At 42.6% G+C, this 19,102-nt stretch overlaps 1 protein-coding gene across 1 annotated transcript in view; it reads left to right on the top strand.

The window, feature by feature from the left end:
• Positions 1 to 3,987: 3,987 nt before the first annotated feature.
• CCNC (cyclin C) overlaps positions 3,988 to 19,102 on the top strand; it is a 19,249-nt gene continuing 4,134 nt past the window's right edge. The window contains exons 1-8 of the mRNA XM_018564918.1: positions 3,988 to 4,170; positions 7,629 to 7,735; positions 9,482 to 9,566; positions 10,208 to 10,277; positions 10,764 to 10,815; positions 12,054 to 12,109; positions 12,410 to 12,445; positions 18,822 to 18,913. Of these exons, the coding sequence (XP_018420420.1) occupies positions 4,139 to 4,170; positions 7,629 to 7,735; positions 9,482 to 9,566; positions 10,208 to 10,277; positions 10,764 to 10,815; positions 12,054 to 12,109; positions 12,410 to 12,445; positions 18,822 to 18,913 (530 nt within the window). The 5' untranslated portion in view covers positions 3,988 to 4,138. The remainder of the gene's footprint in view (positions 4,171 to 7,628; positions 7,736 to 9,481; positions 9,567 to 10,207; positions 10,278 to 10,763; positions 10,816 to 12,053; positions 12,110 to 12,409; positions 12,446 to 18,821; positions 18,914 to 19,102) is intronic.

Here is a 19,102-nt window from a genome sequence, read left to right as displayed (position 1 = left end):
ACACATTAACAAAATGGGAAAGAAACAGCAAGGGGTACCCCCTAAAATTTTACCCAGCCTTTTCTCTAGGCATGCAGCCTGGGTGGCAACAAGCGTGTGCCCCACCCCCTTCTTGCATCATACCACACTTTCAACAGTGAGGAGGGTACCTATCAAGGGGGGGTCGCTTTACCCTCTTATAAGGCACCTTTTCCCAATGTGAAGGGACAAGTCCCATTTGCTCACATCCAGTGCCCCAAGAACGATGCGGGTTATTAAGGTGATATTATAGTGGACTCTGGAAACCTCCTTTAAGGTGCCCATACACCTTACAATTATCTGCAGATTTTCTGTGGTCAGATGGAAAAAGTGCAACAGATTGGCCCAGGTGGAGATGACTCCATCCACACAGTTAAGTGTAGATGGAGGAATCTGTTGCACCTTTTCCATCTGACCACAGAAAATCTGCAGATAATTGTAAGGTGTATGGCCAGCTTTATATTTGCAGAGGTCTTTGAGATCTGCCCACTCCCGGGGTATTGAGTATAGAGGTACATAATTGCCCCTTAACTCATTCCCACAAAGACTTAAAAGTAAATAAACACGCCAATAGGGATGAGGTTCGGCTTCGGGTCAAGCACGGGTTCTAGGCAAACTTAACCGATTTGCAGTTCACAGACATGTCAAACTAATGCTTGATTTCACTGCCATAGTAACCAGCTCCAGTAATATGCTTCGTTCAAATGGTTTAAAGGGTGTTTGGATAAGTCAGCCTCCTCACTCTAAAATGTTAGATTCCCAGCAGCCATTTTGACAAAGTGCTTAGCTGTGATAGAAAAAGAATAAGGATTGCTGCTAATCAAGTGCATACGGATAGGTTAGTGCAGGGCCTGTCGAGTTGATGTAAACCCTGAGCGTCCTTAGGCGGCAAAATACTGTGAGGGGAATGTATCAAAACCAGAGCAGACAAAATCTGTAGCAGCTGTGCACGGCAACCAATCAGCTTCCCTCTTTCATTTTCAAATTGTAACTGAACAAACTGAAGAGAGAAGATGATTGGTTGCCATGGGTAACTGCTCCATATTTTGTCTGCTCCAGTTTTGATAAATTCCCCTCACTGTATCTTGGGAAAATTTGGGGGTGTGGGAGGAAACAATTTTCTCCATGAAGTTAATCTCCAGGCTGCAAATGTTTTTTTAATGGGGTATATTTTCTGATTGTTCTGCTTCTAGCCAATTTTACATTGCTGGATCCCCTGTGGTCTCTTAGCTCCTTTAGTAAAACCTCTACCTGTACTGTTATTTTGTGATGGCGTGACATGCGATGCAGCATATTTTAGATGGAGTCCTGGATTATTTTCCACCAAAACCTCTATTTTACCACACAGTTACTAGAATGTGGAATGTAATTTTTCTCTTGCCTGAAACTGTATAAATAAAAATTTTAAAAAACTACACTACCCACACTTTTTTTCTATAGTAAAGTGGGCTTAAAATTGCTATTTAAAATTGTTCTGCTGCTGGCAAGCTTTACACTACTGTATTCCATGGGGCCTATTAATTTGTGTACCTGTGTGTTTTGTCTACCTGTGCTCTTTTGTCTACAGTAAACTTGGGCCTAAAATTGCTATTTAAAATTGTTCTGCTGCTGGACAACTTTACACTGCTGTATTCACTGCGGTTTCTTAATTCTTATAGTAAAATGCCTGCCTGTACTCTTTGTCTCCAGTAAATTTTGTTCAATCCTCCCATTTGGCCTTCCAATCTGACAACAAACATTCACATTGTTCAAAAATGTCAGTCATTATCAGCAAATATTGGAAGAAAGCAAATCAGGTGGGTTCCCCATGAGTTCTAAGTTCCACAAATTGATTAGCTCATCCCTACATCTTAACTATACTCTTTAACTGCCTCCGGGTCGGCTGGGAGCTTTAGTAAAAAAACGGCCGGCCGGGAGCTTTCTAGATCTGAGCGGGTGTCTTTAGACGTCCGCTCAGACACGCCCCCTCGCGCGTGCCGCGGGAATTGACAGAAATTTAAAAACAGGCAGCGATGCCTGTTAACATATAAGCAATCCGCCGGCTATAGAGCCGGCGGATCGCGTGTATGGGGTGCCGATCAGTGCGCCCCCTCCGTCCCCCCCGCCATTGTCCCGCATTGTCCCACATGTTGCCTGTGTAACAGGGGATCAGAGGGAGCTCGGTACACGATCTCCTCTCCTCTGAAAGAATGCGGAAGTGTTGTATAATATATCACTTCCGCATTCTTGTGTCACTCTCCAGCTTCAGAAGCTGCAAAGAAGCTGATGGAGCAGATCTGTGCTTCATCAGCTTCTTTTGGGGGGTCCTGCTTATCACATGACCATCTGGAATGCTCTTGAGATTAAAAGTGTTTTTCCACTTTGGCGGCCAAATTTGAGAAACCCCCACTATATGTGTGTTTTGTGTTCCCATTCACACAGCATACCAACAAATATTATTTTAAAATATTTCTCGCCTTTCTAGTTGTTTTGTGAAGCAGCCTTATAAAATACAGATACAAAGGAACAGATTGTTTCCGCAGTGGGCTGTGCAAGGACCCAGTGGGGAGAGAAAAGTGGGCTTTTTAGAATTAAGTGTAGATGGAGACAGGGCTGCCATCCGGGGGGATACGGCCGATACTCATGTAAGGGGCCCAGGCAGCCTGGGGGCCCGCCCACGACCCTTACATGAGTATTGGCCGACGGTGACAGGCGAGGAGGCGGTCAGGCCCTAGCAGCGCCAGGCCCCAGCATTGCCGAAGCAGCATTGGAGCAGGCTGGGGCCCCATCGACGCTGCTATTCTACTGATCTCGGACCGGCCGGAAGTGACATCACGTCATTTCCGGCCAGTCCGGCAGCAGAGGAGGCCAGGTGAACAGGTAAGTGGAGCTGGGAGGGAGGGGGAGAGAGGGAGATGCAGCCCTGACCAGCCCACCTAAGACCCCTGCAGAGCCCTCCATAGAGAGTATCAAATGGGCTGTGCAGCATCTATGGTGGGCTCTGCAGGGTCACTCTAAGGTATATGTGGGGTCTCAGGTGGGTCCTGCGTCCAGCGCGTCACTTAGGCCTGCGTCCAGCATTTCACTAAGCCCAGAGTCCAGCGGGTCGCTATGCCCAGAGTCCAGCGGGTTGCTAGGCCCAGAGTCCAGCGGGTCGCTTAGCCCGGACTCCAGCGGGTCGCTAAGCCCTGAGTCAAATTCATATACTGTTCTGCATTGCTGTATAAATGTATTGCTGGGATGTGTAGTCCCCCTACAGCTGGTGCCATTGTGCATTAGAGTGTAAGCTCCTCTGTACAGAGACTGATGTGACTAGCTCAGTGTTCTCTGTACAGCACTGCGGTATAGGTCAGAGCTTTATACATGTATAATATTAATAGTGTGACTGTGGGGGGACAATAGAGTGTAAGCTCCTCTGCGGGGCCCGGCCTAAAGCCGTGTAAGGGGCCCCACAATTTCTGATGGCTGCCCTGGATGGAGGAATCTGTTGCACCTTTTCCATCTGACCATAGAAAATCTGCAGATAATTGTAAGGTGTATGGCCAGCTTATGCCAGATCAGTTGTTCTTAATTACTGCCAGTTTTCCAATCTGTAAACTGGCAATCATTCTTTTTGAATCTGACTCAGCCATAGTGACAGATTCTTAATGTGGCAGTATTAAGAACTATCTTTATCTGTTGCAAGTGTCAGTAAAGCTACTGAAACTGGCGACAAGGCTTTTTTGGCACAGGACATTTTAAAGTCCTAATAAGTCTTTATTGAATTTCCCTCATTTTCTTAGCAAGATCATCAGTAGTCCCAATTCTGAATACTTTCTTCACCGCAAAATGTCAAACATTTCTGCATCTCTACATTGGGGAGGTAACATAGACTTTATTACTTTCAGAGATGTATGAATACCATCTTCTGCTTTACTGGCCACTCAGCACCACCAACAGCACACACACGCCCCCGTCTTTATTCTCTGGTTCCGGGCTGCAGTAGTTCCCAGTCGGAAGCATATTCGGGTTGCACGCCGGCTCTCTTCCTGTACAGTAGCTGGAGGGACCAGTGTCGCGGTGCGGAACGGCGGAGAGAAGCTCGGTGTGACGTCACCAGTCCGGTGTACCGCTCAGACGTGTCGCGGCCGGTTGAGGTTTGATGGCGGGGAATTTCTGGCAGAGCTCTCACTAGTGAGTAGTGTCCGGGGAGCCGGCCGGCCTCACAGCCTATAGATGGAGAAGAGCTTGTGTGTACAGCCGGCTGACCGTTCTTCTCCATCTGTGTCACCACCCCGGCTAATGTTTGTGTTCAGTCCCCTTAAAATGCATTACTCCAGAGGGTACCTAACACTCTCATTCTAGTCTATTGAGCTTACTTAAAACCTGTGAAAGTGTATGGAAACCTAAGAACATAAATGTGATATATTGAAGCATACCAGTCCTTAGATGTGGTGACTTCATTAATTTATACTTTTCAGGCTTTTTATTCATTTGCTTTTTACCTGGTGATTCTGATGGTAACCCACTTTCTGTCCGAAGGCGACCACGCTCACTGTATAAGGGTGCAGCGTTGTCACCCTTAGAGCAAGGTGTAGGTTGACACTGCTGACCTTTCTATTTAAATAATGCTAGTTTCTTTTAGCACCAAAGAACGAGCATGCAGCAAGAGAAGTCAGAATTTCCCACCTCTGTGCTTTTTCTCTGTCAGTGGTTTATGGATTTATTGGATATATTTATTGGATTATCTTGGTGGCTAGCCTTTTCAGAATGACAAAACCTCCTGAGAGTCAAATGGACTCGGCTTCTGATTGTAATGACACTAACTCTCAGGAGTTAAAGGAGAACTATGGGGTAAGTGTTTTTCCCCATAGTTCTTCACAGGTTCACGGGAGGACATAAACTAGCATCCTCCCATCACCCAAAGCTCAGTATACTGAGACCGCCGCAGCCGGGACGGATCCCGGCATTACTGTCGAGATCCACCCAGCTGTGTGATTGACAGCTGGCTCTGCCTATGTAGAGGCAGAGCCAGCTGTACCCTCCCCTGACCGTTCCTCCAGTCAGCGCTGGAGGATGGGATCGGGGAGGGGGGAATCCCTGCAGGGAGCCGTGAGTGACAGTCGAGCAGGGAAAGGATTGAGAAGTGAGCGAGCGACGGTGTGTGTTCGCTCACTTCCCGATCTATTGAGCCGACCTGTCAGCTCGAACTTGCTCACTCCCGGGATGGATTACAATCTCAATACAAATTAGTAAAATAAACATGAGATTGTAGTCCTTTTACAAGAGCGAGTTTGGAGCGGTGACTACTTTTGGGTCACACAGAGATCATGGGAAACATACAACACACACAGGGACCATGGGGAATAAAAGTAGCCACCCTCTAGAAGGAAGGACAGTGTCAGCATGAATTCAGAGATGATTGGAGGATCTACAGCTGAGTGATACACAAATAAGATACATTTTAGTTAATAGTTAAGGTACTGGAATGCTTTTTTAAGATTTAACTCCTGAGTTTAGTGTCACTTTAAGGATAGGTTGGCTACAATGTAATACATTTTTGTCTTTGGGTTTAGATATGCTTTAAAAGAGAACTATGGGGTAACCTTTTTTCCCATCATTTTCTTTAGGGTCACCGGAGGACATATACTAATGTCCTCCGGTGACCCAAAATTCAGTATAGCCCGCTATATGCTGAGAGCGCTGCAGCCGGGACTTATCCTGACAATACTGTCAGGATCCACCCCGCTGGCTGATTGATGGTGGGCTCTGCCTATCTAGAGGCAGAGCCAGCTATGCCCACCCCCTCCCTCATCCGTCCTCCCTCCAGCCAGCGCTGGAGGATCGGAGAGGGGAGGGGGAATCTCTGTGGGGAGCGATGACTGACAGTCACCGCTCTCTGCAGGGAGTTGATCGGTAAGTGAGCAATGGTATGTTTTTGCTCACTTCCCGATCAATAGAGCTGACGTGTAAAAGTGTAATTCTCTCACCCCATAGTTTTCCTTTTTAAAGCTGACGTTTGGAACCTCTCTTGTTTAGAACCACAATGCATTGAGTTCTGAGAATGGAGGAGGAGGTTCTGTCATCCAAGCTCTCTCCTCCATTCACAGACCTCAATGCATTGTGAGATCATTTTAACAGAAAATCTGTGAATGAAGGAGAGAGCAGTGCCGCAACTTTACCCAGCAGATGCTGACAGACGCCTCTCCCTCAGCGCCGCTGACAATACAATCTGGCAGTTGTGAGAGGACAACTGGGATACACACCAATACACATATCCTATATTTGATGACGTTTCGGCAATGAAGTTACAGCAAATGGCATTTGTATATGTAATGGCTATTACTTTTTTTTTAACGTTTTATTTACCTTTTTTGGTGGTTTATTCTGTGGTCACAGCCTCCCTGCACTCCTTTCGCATAACAGGGAAGTGTCTGAAGTAAGTGGGCTGACATCGCACACAGCGGGAAGTACATTCCTCACTATGTACAAGCAACAAGCAGCTGTAGATTGACAGTGAGGCTGCTGTCAGTCAACTTGGGAGGGCTGGGCAGGGGGCATAGTGGGTGAGCTGACTATGGAGATATAGCCATGCCCATGCCCAACCCTGCTGTGTTCAGCAACAGTGCTGATGGAATAAAGCAGGGCTGGGGGGGTTCAGGATGGGGTGGCATGGCTGCAAAACCCACTACAGGATATACAGGCACAGTTTCCTGTATCTCCACATACTTCGCTTAGGTGCCACACTCTCCCGCCCATGCCTGCTGTATTCATGGTCATCGGAATTGCTGATGAACACAGCAGGACTTGGCGGGGGGGGGGGGATCCGCAAAACTGACTACAGGCGATACAGATCCTGTAACTTCTAACAGTAATCTAAGGGACACAAACTGACCATGCCAGACGGATCTGCTTCCACGCTGCTCCCTGAATGCAGTTTGTCGTGTGTTTTTTTTCATGCTGAAATGCATGCAAATCTAAATGCCATGTATTCCTATGGGGGCCGTTCATGCAAACGCGCTGAATCGCACATAAAAATATGCCCCTGAGCTTCTGCTGTGGTGCGTATCATCTCGTTTGCTCCATAGACTTCAATGGAAACGCGCTGTTTGCGCTTTTTCGTGGTTTTTATTTTGTGCGTTTTTGCAGCTGTGACTGAATTTAATTGCACAACTAAATATGAGCTTGAAACGCGCAAAAACGCTTGGAAAAAAACCCGTTGTTGCTCTGGTGTGAATGGGGTCTAACATGTAATGTGACTCAAGTCTGTAGCATGCCTCCAGCGACTTATACAGCATGTTCACAGTCTCTAAGCGCATCCTGCAAACTGTCTGCACTCTGACAATCACTTATTGCATGCCCATAGGCTTTGCCAATCTCCTGACGCATGATTGCAATCTCTAACAGCTTTCTGTAGCATTACATTCACTGAATAATATATGTGGCCCTTTGGTGGTGTCAGGGGCCGCACTTGAGGCCCCTTATATCATAAGAGTTGACCACCCAGAGTTGCCTATGGTGTCTGTGTGTTTGTGCCCCTTTGCCTGGAGAGCAATTTGACAGCAAGCAGAATGTTGCCAACATGGGAGACGAATCATTTTCTGCAGCCATATTATACATCCCATATATAAATTATCTTTGTTTTTCTTCAGTTTACAATGGATTTTGGATAAACAGGATTTATTAAAAGAGCGCCAAAAGGACCTGAAATTTTTATCAGAAGAAGAGTATTGGAAACTGCAGATATTTTTCACAAATGGTAAGCTGTACTTGCCCATCATAAACGTATTAGAGTTAATACAAACATAACTGAATTCAGAGGGCAGAGATATGGAGAGGCAGTGATGGTATTGTTTCAGCAAGGTATTGAATCATGTTGTGAAGGTGCTCATAGGCAGCCATTTTTATGGGATTTTTCATACAATTCTAGGGTTGTCTCATACAACGCAGTGCTACTCATTCTAACATCGACCACTCAAATTGCAGAAACCATATAGGTTGATAGAAATGATCTGTAACCCAAAATAGAAACATCTATAAAATTGTTTTATACAATGTTTTTGGCCATAGATTGTTTTTCACAACCTCATTCCCCAGCAGATGCAGAAAATAATGCTAGTTTTTTAAGATAATAGTTTAGGAGAGAGGAATACTTATCTTAATCCATGGTCTAGTCTTCCTTACCACCTGTTCCAGTAGTGACGATTGATCCCCCCAAGCCACTTTTCTTCGGTCACATTGCCACCCTTCCCTCTGACATCTCAAGCAATACAGGACCACTGGCTCTCACTGATATCACACAAAATACAGGACCACTGGCTTTTTCGGACAACACATGCAGTACAGTACCTCTGGCTCTCTCTGACATCCCATGCAACACAGGACTGCTGGTTCCTCCCCACCCCCAGCCTCTTTTCTTCTCTGGTCTCGCACACTCTCTGATATCACATGCAATACAGGATCACTGGCTCTCTCTGACATCACATGCAATACAGGACCGCTGGTTCCCCCCCACCCCCAGCCTCTTTTCTTCTCTGGTCTCGCACACTCTCTGATATCACATGCAATACAGGATCACTGGCTCTCTCTGACATCACATGCAATACAGGACCGCTGGTTCCCCCCCACCCCCAGCCTCTTTTCTTCTCTGGTCTCGCACACTCTCTGATATCACATGCAATACAGGATCACTGGCTCTCTCTGACATCACATGCAATACAGGACCGCTGGTCCCCCAAGCCTCTTTTCTTTGCTGCCCCTCTCTCTAATATCACCTACAATACAGGACCAGTGGTCACTGTTGGTCCTGCATTTTATGTAATGATGTTCAGGGCCCTCATTCCAGCTCTGGAGAGAGGAGGTTTGGAACTCTGGCTGCCATGAAACCACAGATTAAGGTTAATATTACTCTCTGTTAGATTGGTATATATTGATAAACTTTGCATTGGCTAATTAAATTCATATTTTTTTAAAACATGCAACAAATAGGACTATCGATTTATAGTTTAGTATACATCCTACAAGTATTGTCACCTTACCCATGTAGGGCATGGTGACATTGTCCATGGAAAGGGCATTCCCTGACCCCCACATACTCACCATATAGTGCTCCTTTGCAGCTCTTTGCTCCTCTGCAGCTGGTGCTGAGATCGGCCATGTTGGTGACCCAGTTGGAGTGGTGATGTCTCTCCGCCGGCCTTGTGAAACTGCTCAGATCTAGCAATTGGCTTTGAGTCCCAGGCACCGTCTCCTGGAAGAAGATAATGCTTCTCCATATGCAGGACTGCTAGGTATTTTTTACATCTGTGGAGACTCAAGAAGCTGCGAGGGAATGAAGGTAAAGTGAGTATAGGGGGGGTTTGAGAGAGGCCCTTTCCAAAGACTAAAATATATATGCATGGGCAAGGTGACAGTGTCTTTATTTTGAGCATTTCACACTGCTTGTTTTACTTTGCTAACTGATAGTATAGCTGTTTAATTACTTATATTGTTATTCTGTTTGCAGTAATCCAAGCTTTAGGAGAACATCTTAAATTAAGACAACAAGTTATAGCTACTGCCACTGTTTACTTTAAAAGATTCTATGCACGGTAAGTTCTACCATTAATTCTCTTTTACACTGTTGTTCCATGTCTTATCTGCTTTAATCTGCTGCCAGCCAGGGGTTGTCTGCAGCTTGCAATTTCATCAAGTACATAACCAATCTTCTCATAAGCTATGCCTCTTGTAGCTCATGGCAAGTGATTAAAGTGATCTATGGTGATAAAACTGTGGTGTTCTGTTGCCAGTAATATTTCCTGAGATTCTTCTATTATGTGGCCTTGGAAGAAATAATATAGTGACAGGTTAGTTGGTAAAATCCACCCCTCCTGGTCTCGAAGTGGCTTATACCAAGATCATGCATGCTGCTGCAGCCATGATCTTGGTATAATTTTTTTTCAGCAAGCCTTGTACTGTATAAGTGATCTGGGCGGTTGTACATTTGGATTGATTAACATTTGTGTAAATGTTGTGCGACATAAAAAATTGCAACTAGCATTTTTTTTATTCTACAGGGCCTCTGCTTTCAGAAAATATATAATTGTTTGGGGTATTAAGATGTTTTCTAGCCAAAAATTCAGATTTTATCATGTGTGTGCAAAAATTAGGAAACTGCTCCGGACAGGAAGTGGTTAACATACTAGTCTGTCCCATATTCCATGTTTTGAGATTTGTTTTTTCTCTTTATTAGGTATTCTCTGAAAAGTATAGACCCTGTGTTAATGGCACCAACATGTGTGTTTTTGGCATCCAAAGTAGAGGTAAGGAAGAACTACAAAAAGTTTCTGATCTTTAGAGCTGGTACATGGTGGCCAATAGAGAGGCGGGAAGAAGTAGGCTGGAAGGTGTGATATGTGCCATCTGTGCCCCAGTTTTGAGGATCCATGGGCATAGTAGATCATCTAATGATATGAGCGTGCAGAATTGTGAGCCATTTAGGGAAATAAAAGGTTCTCTTTAATGATATAATACAAATCATCGCAGTATGCGATTGGTAATTAATGGTCACTGGTGGTGCTATTGTGTTTAATTGATTCATAGAAAACTGAAGGAAAGTTTTTTGTTTTTTTTAAAGGATTTTTCAAGTTTTGATAGTTGAACATTTATATAAAACATACCGTGATGTAAATGAGCTCTAAGCTTACTGTACTTGTGCCCCTTTTTTATGAGTTTGGCCAATAGGGTGAAACTTTTCTTATGTATGAGCATTTTTATAGAAGGCTTAAAATAATGATTCTGCTTTCTAGGAGTTTGGTGTTGTATCAAACACAAGGTTAATCTCTGCTGCTACTTCTGTATGTAAGTATTATTTTACTTTTATATTTAGGTAATGTGTACAGTAAAAAGATGATTTGCTTTAAGAAGCTTTCTAACTCCTTTTTTACCATGTGTACATTTCAGTAGGACTAATATCACACACAATGGGTTTGATTTACTAAAGGAGTAGAGACTGTTCACTGGAGCTTAGTAAATACTGTAAAGCATAAATCCTCTGGGTTTTTTTCCCCCTTGGAAATGACTGACTTGGTACTCAAAGTAAACACAGGTTCCCTTTTATTTATTAGAGAGCTCAGTGACTTTTTACTTTGCTCAGTGAACAGAAGGCTCTACTGCTGTAGTAAATCTACCCATTGTGTTTTAATTTGTCTTGATATACATTTTGGCATATTTAACATATTGGCTTCTTTTATATCCCTTCAATATCTCCACCAAAATAACTCCACCACTTAACTGCTGTTGTCATTGCAAAGTCCACGTGATAGTCATCATCCTCTAGTTGATTTTCTGTAATATAGAATAAAGCTAGCAACATATATTTTTAGGCTTCATTCACACTTGCCACTTGTGTTTTTATGCAAAGATCTGTCTGCAAAATTTTTCAGGCTGGATGTTTTGTTTATGCTTCTAGAAATGCTGAAAATGACACCCGTTTACACGCATATGCTTTAGTTGCATCTGTCCTTTGCCCATTGAAACAGTCGATTGAAGTAGCCAAAGAGTTTTCAGAGAATAAACGCTTTGCATTTACATGCATTTTTCGGTCCTTTTTTAGAAGTTAAAATTTATTCCTGGACGCACCTGAATTTTTTTTCTAAGATCAGATAATATGTTAGGGCAGAACGGAGAGTGGCAAGACTGGTACAAGACAACAGAAGGGCAACAGTGCAGTGTCAGATTCCTCGCATCACCTTTCAACATTTCGTGGAGTCACGAGGCGGCCCAACAAAGTCATCTCGTGGAGTTATCTCATGACCCAACGAAGTACTGATGGGGTGGTCATAATAATCTGGCCACATATATATTATATATATAATATATATTTGAAAAACATTTTAAACGCATCTCATCACACCTAGTGTTAATGTAACCTGAAGGGTAAACATACACGTGAGAAGATCCAGCCACTAAAGATCTCTTGTTTGAGAGCGCATGTTTGTATGCAGATGGGAGTGGGTTAAATTTGTTATGCGATGGTAAATCTTGTATAGTGGGTCACTTTAGCTGGTAATTTTAGTTTTTTGTATTTTTCTTTCCAGTAAAAACTAGGTTTTCTTATGCATTCCCAAAAGAGTTTCCTTATAGGATGAACCATGTGAGTAGATGCTGCCAACAATTCTATTTTATGTCAGTTATAAATACCATATTGAATGATAGTCCTTACAGCTGCATTTCCTAAATATTGCCGCATTCTATTCCCAGAATATGTCACTTAACATCAAATGTCTATATACATTTCATCCCGGGTATTTACCATACATCTGTTCAGTAAAACTGTTTACAAAAGTTTTCAATTTTCTATCTTTACAACTTCTGGAAGCTACCTGTTTGTGGTTTTTTGTTTGGTTAATTACGTCATCATTTTTTTTAATGTGCTGCTTTTATCTTTTCATAGATACTGGAATGTGAGTTCTACCTTTTAGAATTAATGGTAAGTAATACAGTTTATGTTCTGACACATCTTAGGTTTCTATGGCAGTGGCTTTTCTTCAGTTTTGTAATTATCCAGAAATCAAAAGTTGCCTCTTTGCAATGTCAAAGCTTAAAGCATGTTTGACTCAATAGCATCCACGCTAAACTGTTTCAAAGTGTTAATATATATTTAAACACAGATGTACAGTTAGAGAATCCCCTTATAATTTGTTTAAATATCTGGTAAAAAGCACTTAGTAACTCCTGCTATTTTAGTATTTAACCACTTTAGGACCGCCGTACGTATATATACATCCTGGTCCTTAAGTGGTTATTACCCAGATTACGGCGGCAGCAGCAGTAGCCATGATCTTGCTACTGTTTTCTTCAGCCGACTGTCGGCTTTCGCATAAAAGTGATCTGGGCGGCTCATTTGTATGGTGCTGACAATGAGAGCAATAATTCTATCACTGACTGTTAACTAGGGATTCACCAATACCATTTTTTCCAGACCGAGTGAGTACTGATACTTTTCCTCAAGTACTCGCTGATACCAATTACCGATGCCCTTTTTTTTGTGTGCGACAGGTAACAGGTTTTTCTAAAACAACACAGACTAATGTTTTTAAGACAGTTTCTTTATAATTATGGAGAACTGTAACTCAAAAGATATTATGAAAAAAACCCAACATTTTTATTTGCTTTTCTCAAGCAAATAAGGTGGTCCGGGTGCAGTATGAAGGATGGAGGACCCCTGGCTGAAGAAAGGGGGGCATGGTAACCAGCAATGTAGCCCCTCTACAGCTTGGAGTCAGTGGTGGAGTGCCAGGGCCCGGTCGTGGCTGCAACCATGCTAATTCTGCCACTGACTCCAAGCTACAGAGGGACTACAAATCTCAACAATACATTATATAGCAATGCAGAATACCACCAGCTATAAAGGAGTACAAATCTCAGCATAAACTAATACATCACTGCAGAATACCAACAGCTGTAAAGGACTACAAATCCCTGCAATACATTATACAGCAATGCAGAATTACAGCAAGCACACACTGGCAGATAAACAGTGAAGGGTAGTTTGGTAGCAGTGGGTGTGCAGAGTAGGGCACATTAGCAGCAGGTGGCATATAGTGGAGGGTAGACCCAAAGCAGGAAGGTATACACCTTTGCATAAGCAAAGAAGGGCACACTGGCAGGTAAGGGTAGGTTGGCAGCAGTGGCTACATAGAGCAGGGCAAGCTGGCAGCAGGGAGGGTGCACTCCTTACACTCACCTTTTACTTGGTTCTGATAGTCAGCTCCTTGTCCTTCCTAAATGTGAATATAGTTCTGGTGCTCGGAAGGTCTCCGGGGATCGGGTCTAAGAACAAACCAAGCTCTGCCGCATTGTTTACAAGAAGTCTGTGACGAGGTCCCCAGCAAGCGTGGGACCTGAGGCAATTGTTTCATTTGCATAATTAAAGCGTCAGCATCAGAGCATTTGCAGGAGTATGTGTACTCGTGCAAATGCTCAGTTTCTGCACCGGTGCATCACTACTGTTAATTCTAAACTGATGAGCGAGAGGTTTTAAAACTCTGCTAATGGGTAAATGTGGGTACTGCAGCTTTTTGCCATTGCATGGACATGCACAATTTTAAAGGAGAACTATGGGGTTAGGGCTTTTCCCCATACTTCTCCTAAGGGCAACGGGAGGAAACAAACTAGCGTCCTCCCGTTACCCATAGCTCAGTATACCGCGAGCTGCAGCTCGCGATATACTGAGTAGCCGCAGCTGAAACGGATCCCGACAATTATGTCTGGATCCGCCCAGCTGCGTGAGTGACAGCTGGCTCTGCCTATCTAGAGGCAGAGCCAGCTGTACCCGCCCCCTCCCCTGTCCGTTCTGCCAGTCAGAGCTGGAGGATCGGACAGGGGAGGGGGGAATCCAGGCCCTCCCCTGTCACGGCTCTCTGCAGTGACAGGATCGAGAAGTGAGCGAACGCCGGTATGTGTTCGCTCACCTCCCGATCTACTGAGCCGACCTGTGATAGTTTCATTGTCACAGGTCGGCTCAGATTATGAGGCTGAATGAAAAGCACTCACCTCATAGTTCTCCTTAAGGCTTGACATGTCTGCTATGTGTTTACCCGATGCAACCACATATTTTATATTTTATCAAGAAATTTTTTTGGGTATTATATTGTAACTAATAACCACTGTGCTGCACGCAGTTATAAATCATATAACATAAAAACTCTAATATAATCTCAGTTATAATTCAGTGAAAATGTGAATAAACAATAAATCGATAATTGTTCTAATAAACATCCATTCTTGTAGAATGTGCATAAAATGTCCCAAGTGATATCTTCTAGTCCATGAAAAACCAAATTCTATTTTAAAAGTGATAATTATCTGCCACTCCAAATGTGCTTCTCAGTGACCGCCCCCTCAGTGAGATGATCACCTTTTAGATTAGACCTTCAGATAGGTCTAATATCGCTCCAAATACGCCATGGTAGTTAAAAACTCTCTCGATTTCTTCAGAGACTCATTATAGAGGAGCAATCCTAATCCCCATGAGCCGAGATAGAAAAACATACAATCCCTAGCGTGATACCGGTTAAAACTTTTTTAATATCTTTTTTTTTTTTTTTTCAATTTTACATAATAATAATTTACAGTCACATAATTAATAATATAATTTACGACAACATAATTATACATCCACACACAAACAACCAACATTTAAACACTGCTAGTCTCACTATTTGGTCCATATTTTAGTATCTACATTTCATAGACAGCTCTGAACAATCTTCAAATTATGCTTACCAGATCTTCAGTTAGCTGCTCACATGACCCACCTAACTCCATTAACACCCTTCTACCTCCCCATTTATACCGTGATATTTCTAACGCTATATTTAATATTTCATGTTAATTAATTTTTGTCCATTATTTAGGTGTTTTACTGTAAAATAACTTTTCCCAAATTGTATTTTGTAGTGTATAGTTTATATATTATATATTTCTATTACATATCCTCTCTTTAATCATTATATCACTCCCCCTCTACCCCTTCTAGTGATTTTAATGAATTGTATTTATTTATAATGTGTTTTTTCCCCCCTTTTTACCTTCACTTTAAAATCAAATCTCTATTAAAGTGAACATTAGCTTATACTATAAGTGAATTTAGTGATCTAAGTGGAGCCAGACCAGGCATAGAAAGCCATGGAGACAAAACTTTTTAAATCTTTAATGATAAAACGCTACTCGCATATATAGTAGAAGTACAGCGATAAAACAGCAAAGCAAGATACGATCCCAGGTTCACTAATGCTGACACGTCCTCTGGCATCCAGTTATAGGCCGTTCAGGTATCCATTTGCCCGCATCGTTCCAAACACCGCTCCTCTCCTCACTCCGATCAATGCTTGCAAACGCGTTGTGTCACTTCCGGACTTGGTCAGATGCCAATAACTGCAAAACGTACATATACAGCGGCCCGCAGAAGTGGTTAATCCAAGAACACTCTGTGTGTTTAATTTTAAACAGCTGGCGATGGCTGTCCAGGTACAAGTGAATAGTTTGTATCGATCGGCGGCATGTGCTGCTCTTTCCGCCGCCGCTGGCTTTCCCCGGGCTTCGCTGTCCTGGACTTAGAAGTGATGTATATTACATCACTTCCAGTGTCGCTGTTTACATTCTCCGGCTCTTCGAGCCAGGAGATGAAGCTGGGGAAGCAGATCTCTGCTTCCTCAGCTTCTTTTGGGGTCCCTAGGTGACATTAGGGGTGTGAAAGAGGACCTGTCACACCCAGGGCCTCTGCTTTCAGAAAGCTGCTGGCTTTCCCCGGGCTTCGCTGTCCTGGACTTAGAAGTGATGTATATTACATCACTTCCAGTGTCGCTGTTTACAGGGGGTTTGAAGCTGTTTTCTAGCCAAAAATTCAGATTAAATGTATTATTTTGTGTTTTTCAATTATTTTGTCATATAATTGGGGGTTTGAAGCTGTTTTCTAGCCAAAAATTCTGATTAAATCAATTATTTTGGGTATTATTTTGTGTTTTTCAATTATTTTGTGTTTTTTATTTGATAAACATTTGTGCAAATATCGTGTGACAATAAAAATTGCAACTAGTCTATACTGCCTTTGGTTTCATGAAATATGTTTGAAATTGTTTGGGGATTTTCTAGCCATCAATTTAGATTTTAACGTGTGTGCAAAAATGAAAAAAAGTTGTGACTGCGGTAATCTTCATTTAGTGGTTAGCCATCAATTTAGATTTTAACGTGTGTGCAAAAATGAAAAAAAGTCGTGACTGCGGTAATCTTCATTTAGTGGTCATCATTATTTGGTTAACAGGGCACAGACAAGGATACCAACGACTCTAAAGGTGGCCATACACTTTACAACCCTCGCAAGACTTTTGTCTTGCGAGGGTTGTAAAGTACCTAAAAAAACGTACGATCTGCCCATCTTGGACAGGCAGATCGTACTTGCCATCATTGCAAGCCCGCCCCCCTGAGGGGCGGGCTTGCGATGACTGCAATGAGGGGCGGGCTTCCGATGACTGCAAATGGGCAGTGTGCACACCGGCCCATTCGGCAGTTGTCGAACATGCAGGCCATTAACTCGCCAAGAATCGTACGATTCCCGACGGGTTTTCCAGCCTGCTTGTTCGACAGAAGACGTGCGACCGTACAGTAGAAACGCCTGCACGATTCTCGTACGATTGCGGGATTTCCCGCAATTCTCGTACGAGAATCGTGCAGTGTATGGGCACCTTTTAATCATATTGGATGTTTTAAAGTGTTTTTCCACTTTTGCAGCCTAATTAACACCTACTTTATATTTCTAACATGTTGCCATTCACAGTGCATAACTTAAAAAAATAAATTAAATTGCAGCTTACCTTTTTATGTGCTTTTTACTTTTACATCCTAATTGGGATAACATCTACTTTATTTGTTACATAGAAAAAATATAAATTGATGCTTAACTTTTCAAGTGCTTTTTACTAGTTTAATGTATACTTCCACTTTTGCAGACAAATTGGGATAACACCCGTTGCTACATGTTTCTCATTCACAAGCATAAATTGCTTGCAAGAAAACATGATCAGTTCTGAAAGAAAAGTTGTTCTCTATACTGAACTTCCCTCTGGATTGCAAGTGGGGGGATTATTATTAAGATAACTAAGGGGGAGGGGGAGCTCAGTCTGTCTCTAGCCTTTCTATAGGGACAGTTAGCATTTGCTGTAACTGAAATTGAGATAGACGCTTACAAATGTCTGCTACATGGAGACATCGAAAAGGTAAGACATATTTTTTTTAATGTTTTTTAGATATGCTGTGTGAATAGGAACACATATCAGCGTTCTCAATTTTGACTGAAAAATAGTAAAACACTTTAAAAATGCTACCTGGCTTCCCCCTCTCGGGCATATCTTATTAGATGTAAAGTAGATTTCAACAATGCTTCTCCTAACAAAGGGTTAAATATCTTAAAGTTTGTGTTCTGCGTTGTATGTTAATGTGGGGAACTCGCTCTGTCCCTAGTTTGTTCTTCTGAAATTGTTCAAATAGCTTTCAGTCCTGTGTATATTTGTGCTCCAAAGAAACACCTAGAAACGTAAGGGATATTTCTTAAAGAATATTTTTAGTGATGCAGTGTTGATAGGAACCCGCTACAAACATATAGTGGGTGTATCTCACATTTGGCTGCAAAAGTGGAACTTGATATGATTTACCTCTGTCCTTGTCCTCTCTGCAATCTGCCAAATTCTTTAAGTCCTCCTCAGATTGCTGGGTCTATGTTAAATGCCAGAGCAGTAGACGTCCAAGGAAAGTTTTATGCCTAGTCAGAGAAGCTTGAGGAAAATGTGATACCGGTATGTAAAGCATGTCACAGTACTTTAGAATTGCAACTCACGGGAGCATGGATACAGAAAGGACTTGCATTAAAATACCAGCCCCCCATTATGCTCCTTTTTTTTTTAAAGCAGTTGAACAGTGTGAGCTAACAACATGGTTGCAGAGCACAGACTGTATAAAGTGCAGCATTTTTTTTCTGCTCTGACATACATTACTTGTATATGAACTTAAAGTGACATTAAAGTCACATTCCCCCCAAAATGCTGCTTTAAGAGCTTAAACCTCCTTGATCCAATCATTTTTCTTCTTTCCAGTAGTTTTCAGGAGTCCCTCCAGAGCTGGAGCTGGTCTCTGATCCAGCGCTGACTGCTGCGTCTACTTTTAAAGAAACTAACCTAGCATAGGGAATTTCATTTCAAGAGATCATTTAGATATTTCCCAGAACTACATAATTAAAACATTAATCACAAGAAAGAGATAAAGTGTTTTTCCATTTTCCCATCTGTTATTTTATTTGTGCTTGTTTTCAGGACTGTTGTTTGATAGTGTATCATCCATATAGACCCTTGTTACAGTATGTACAAGATATGGGACAAGAAGACATGCTGCTTCCTCTAGCATGGTAATCAACCATTTTGTGTTCTTTATTAAAAAAAACACAGAATTCTGTGCTTTTTGTTGGAAGGGATTTTTATTTTCACATCTGTATTAGGGGCAGTGCCATCCACATTTTCAGGTTTAACCAAATGCTGCAACGATAGCGTTAAAGTGACATTACATTTATTCCCCCCCCCCCCCCCTCCCACTATTC

This window comes from Nanorana parkeri, unplaced genomic scaffold (genome assembly GCF_000935625.1).
Source record: "Nanorana parkeri isolate BGI_ZX_2015 unplaced genomic scaffold, ASM93562v1 scaffold795, whole genome shotgun sequence".
In the NCBI taxonomy this organism is placed as follows: Eukaryota; Metazoa; Chordata; class Amphibia; order Anura; family Dicroglossidae; genus Nanorana; species Nanorana parkeri.
The sequence above is the reverse complement of the archived record's forward strand: the minus strand, read 5'-3'. Positions and strand labels throughout refer to the sequence as shown.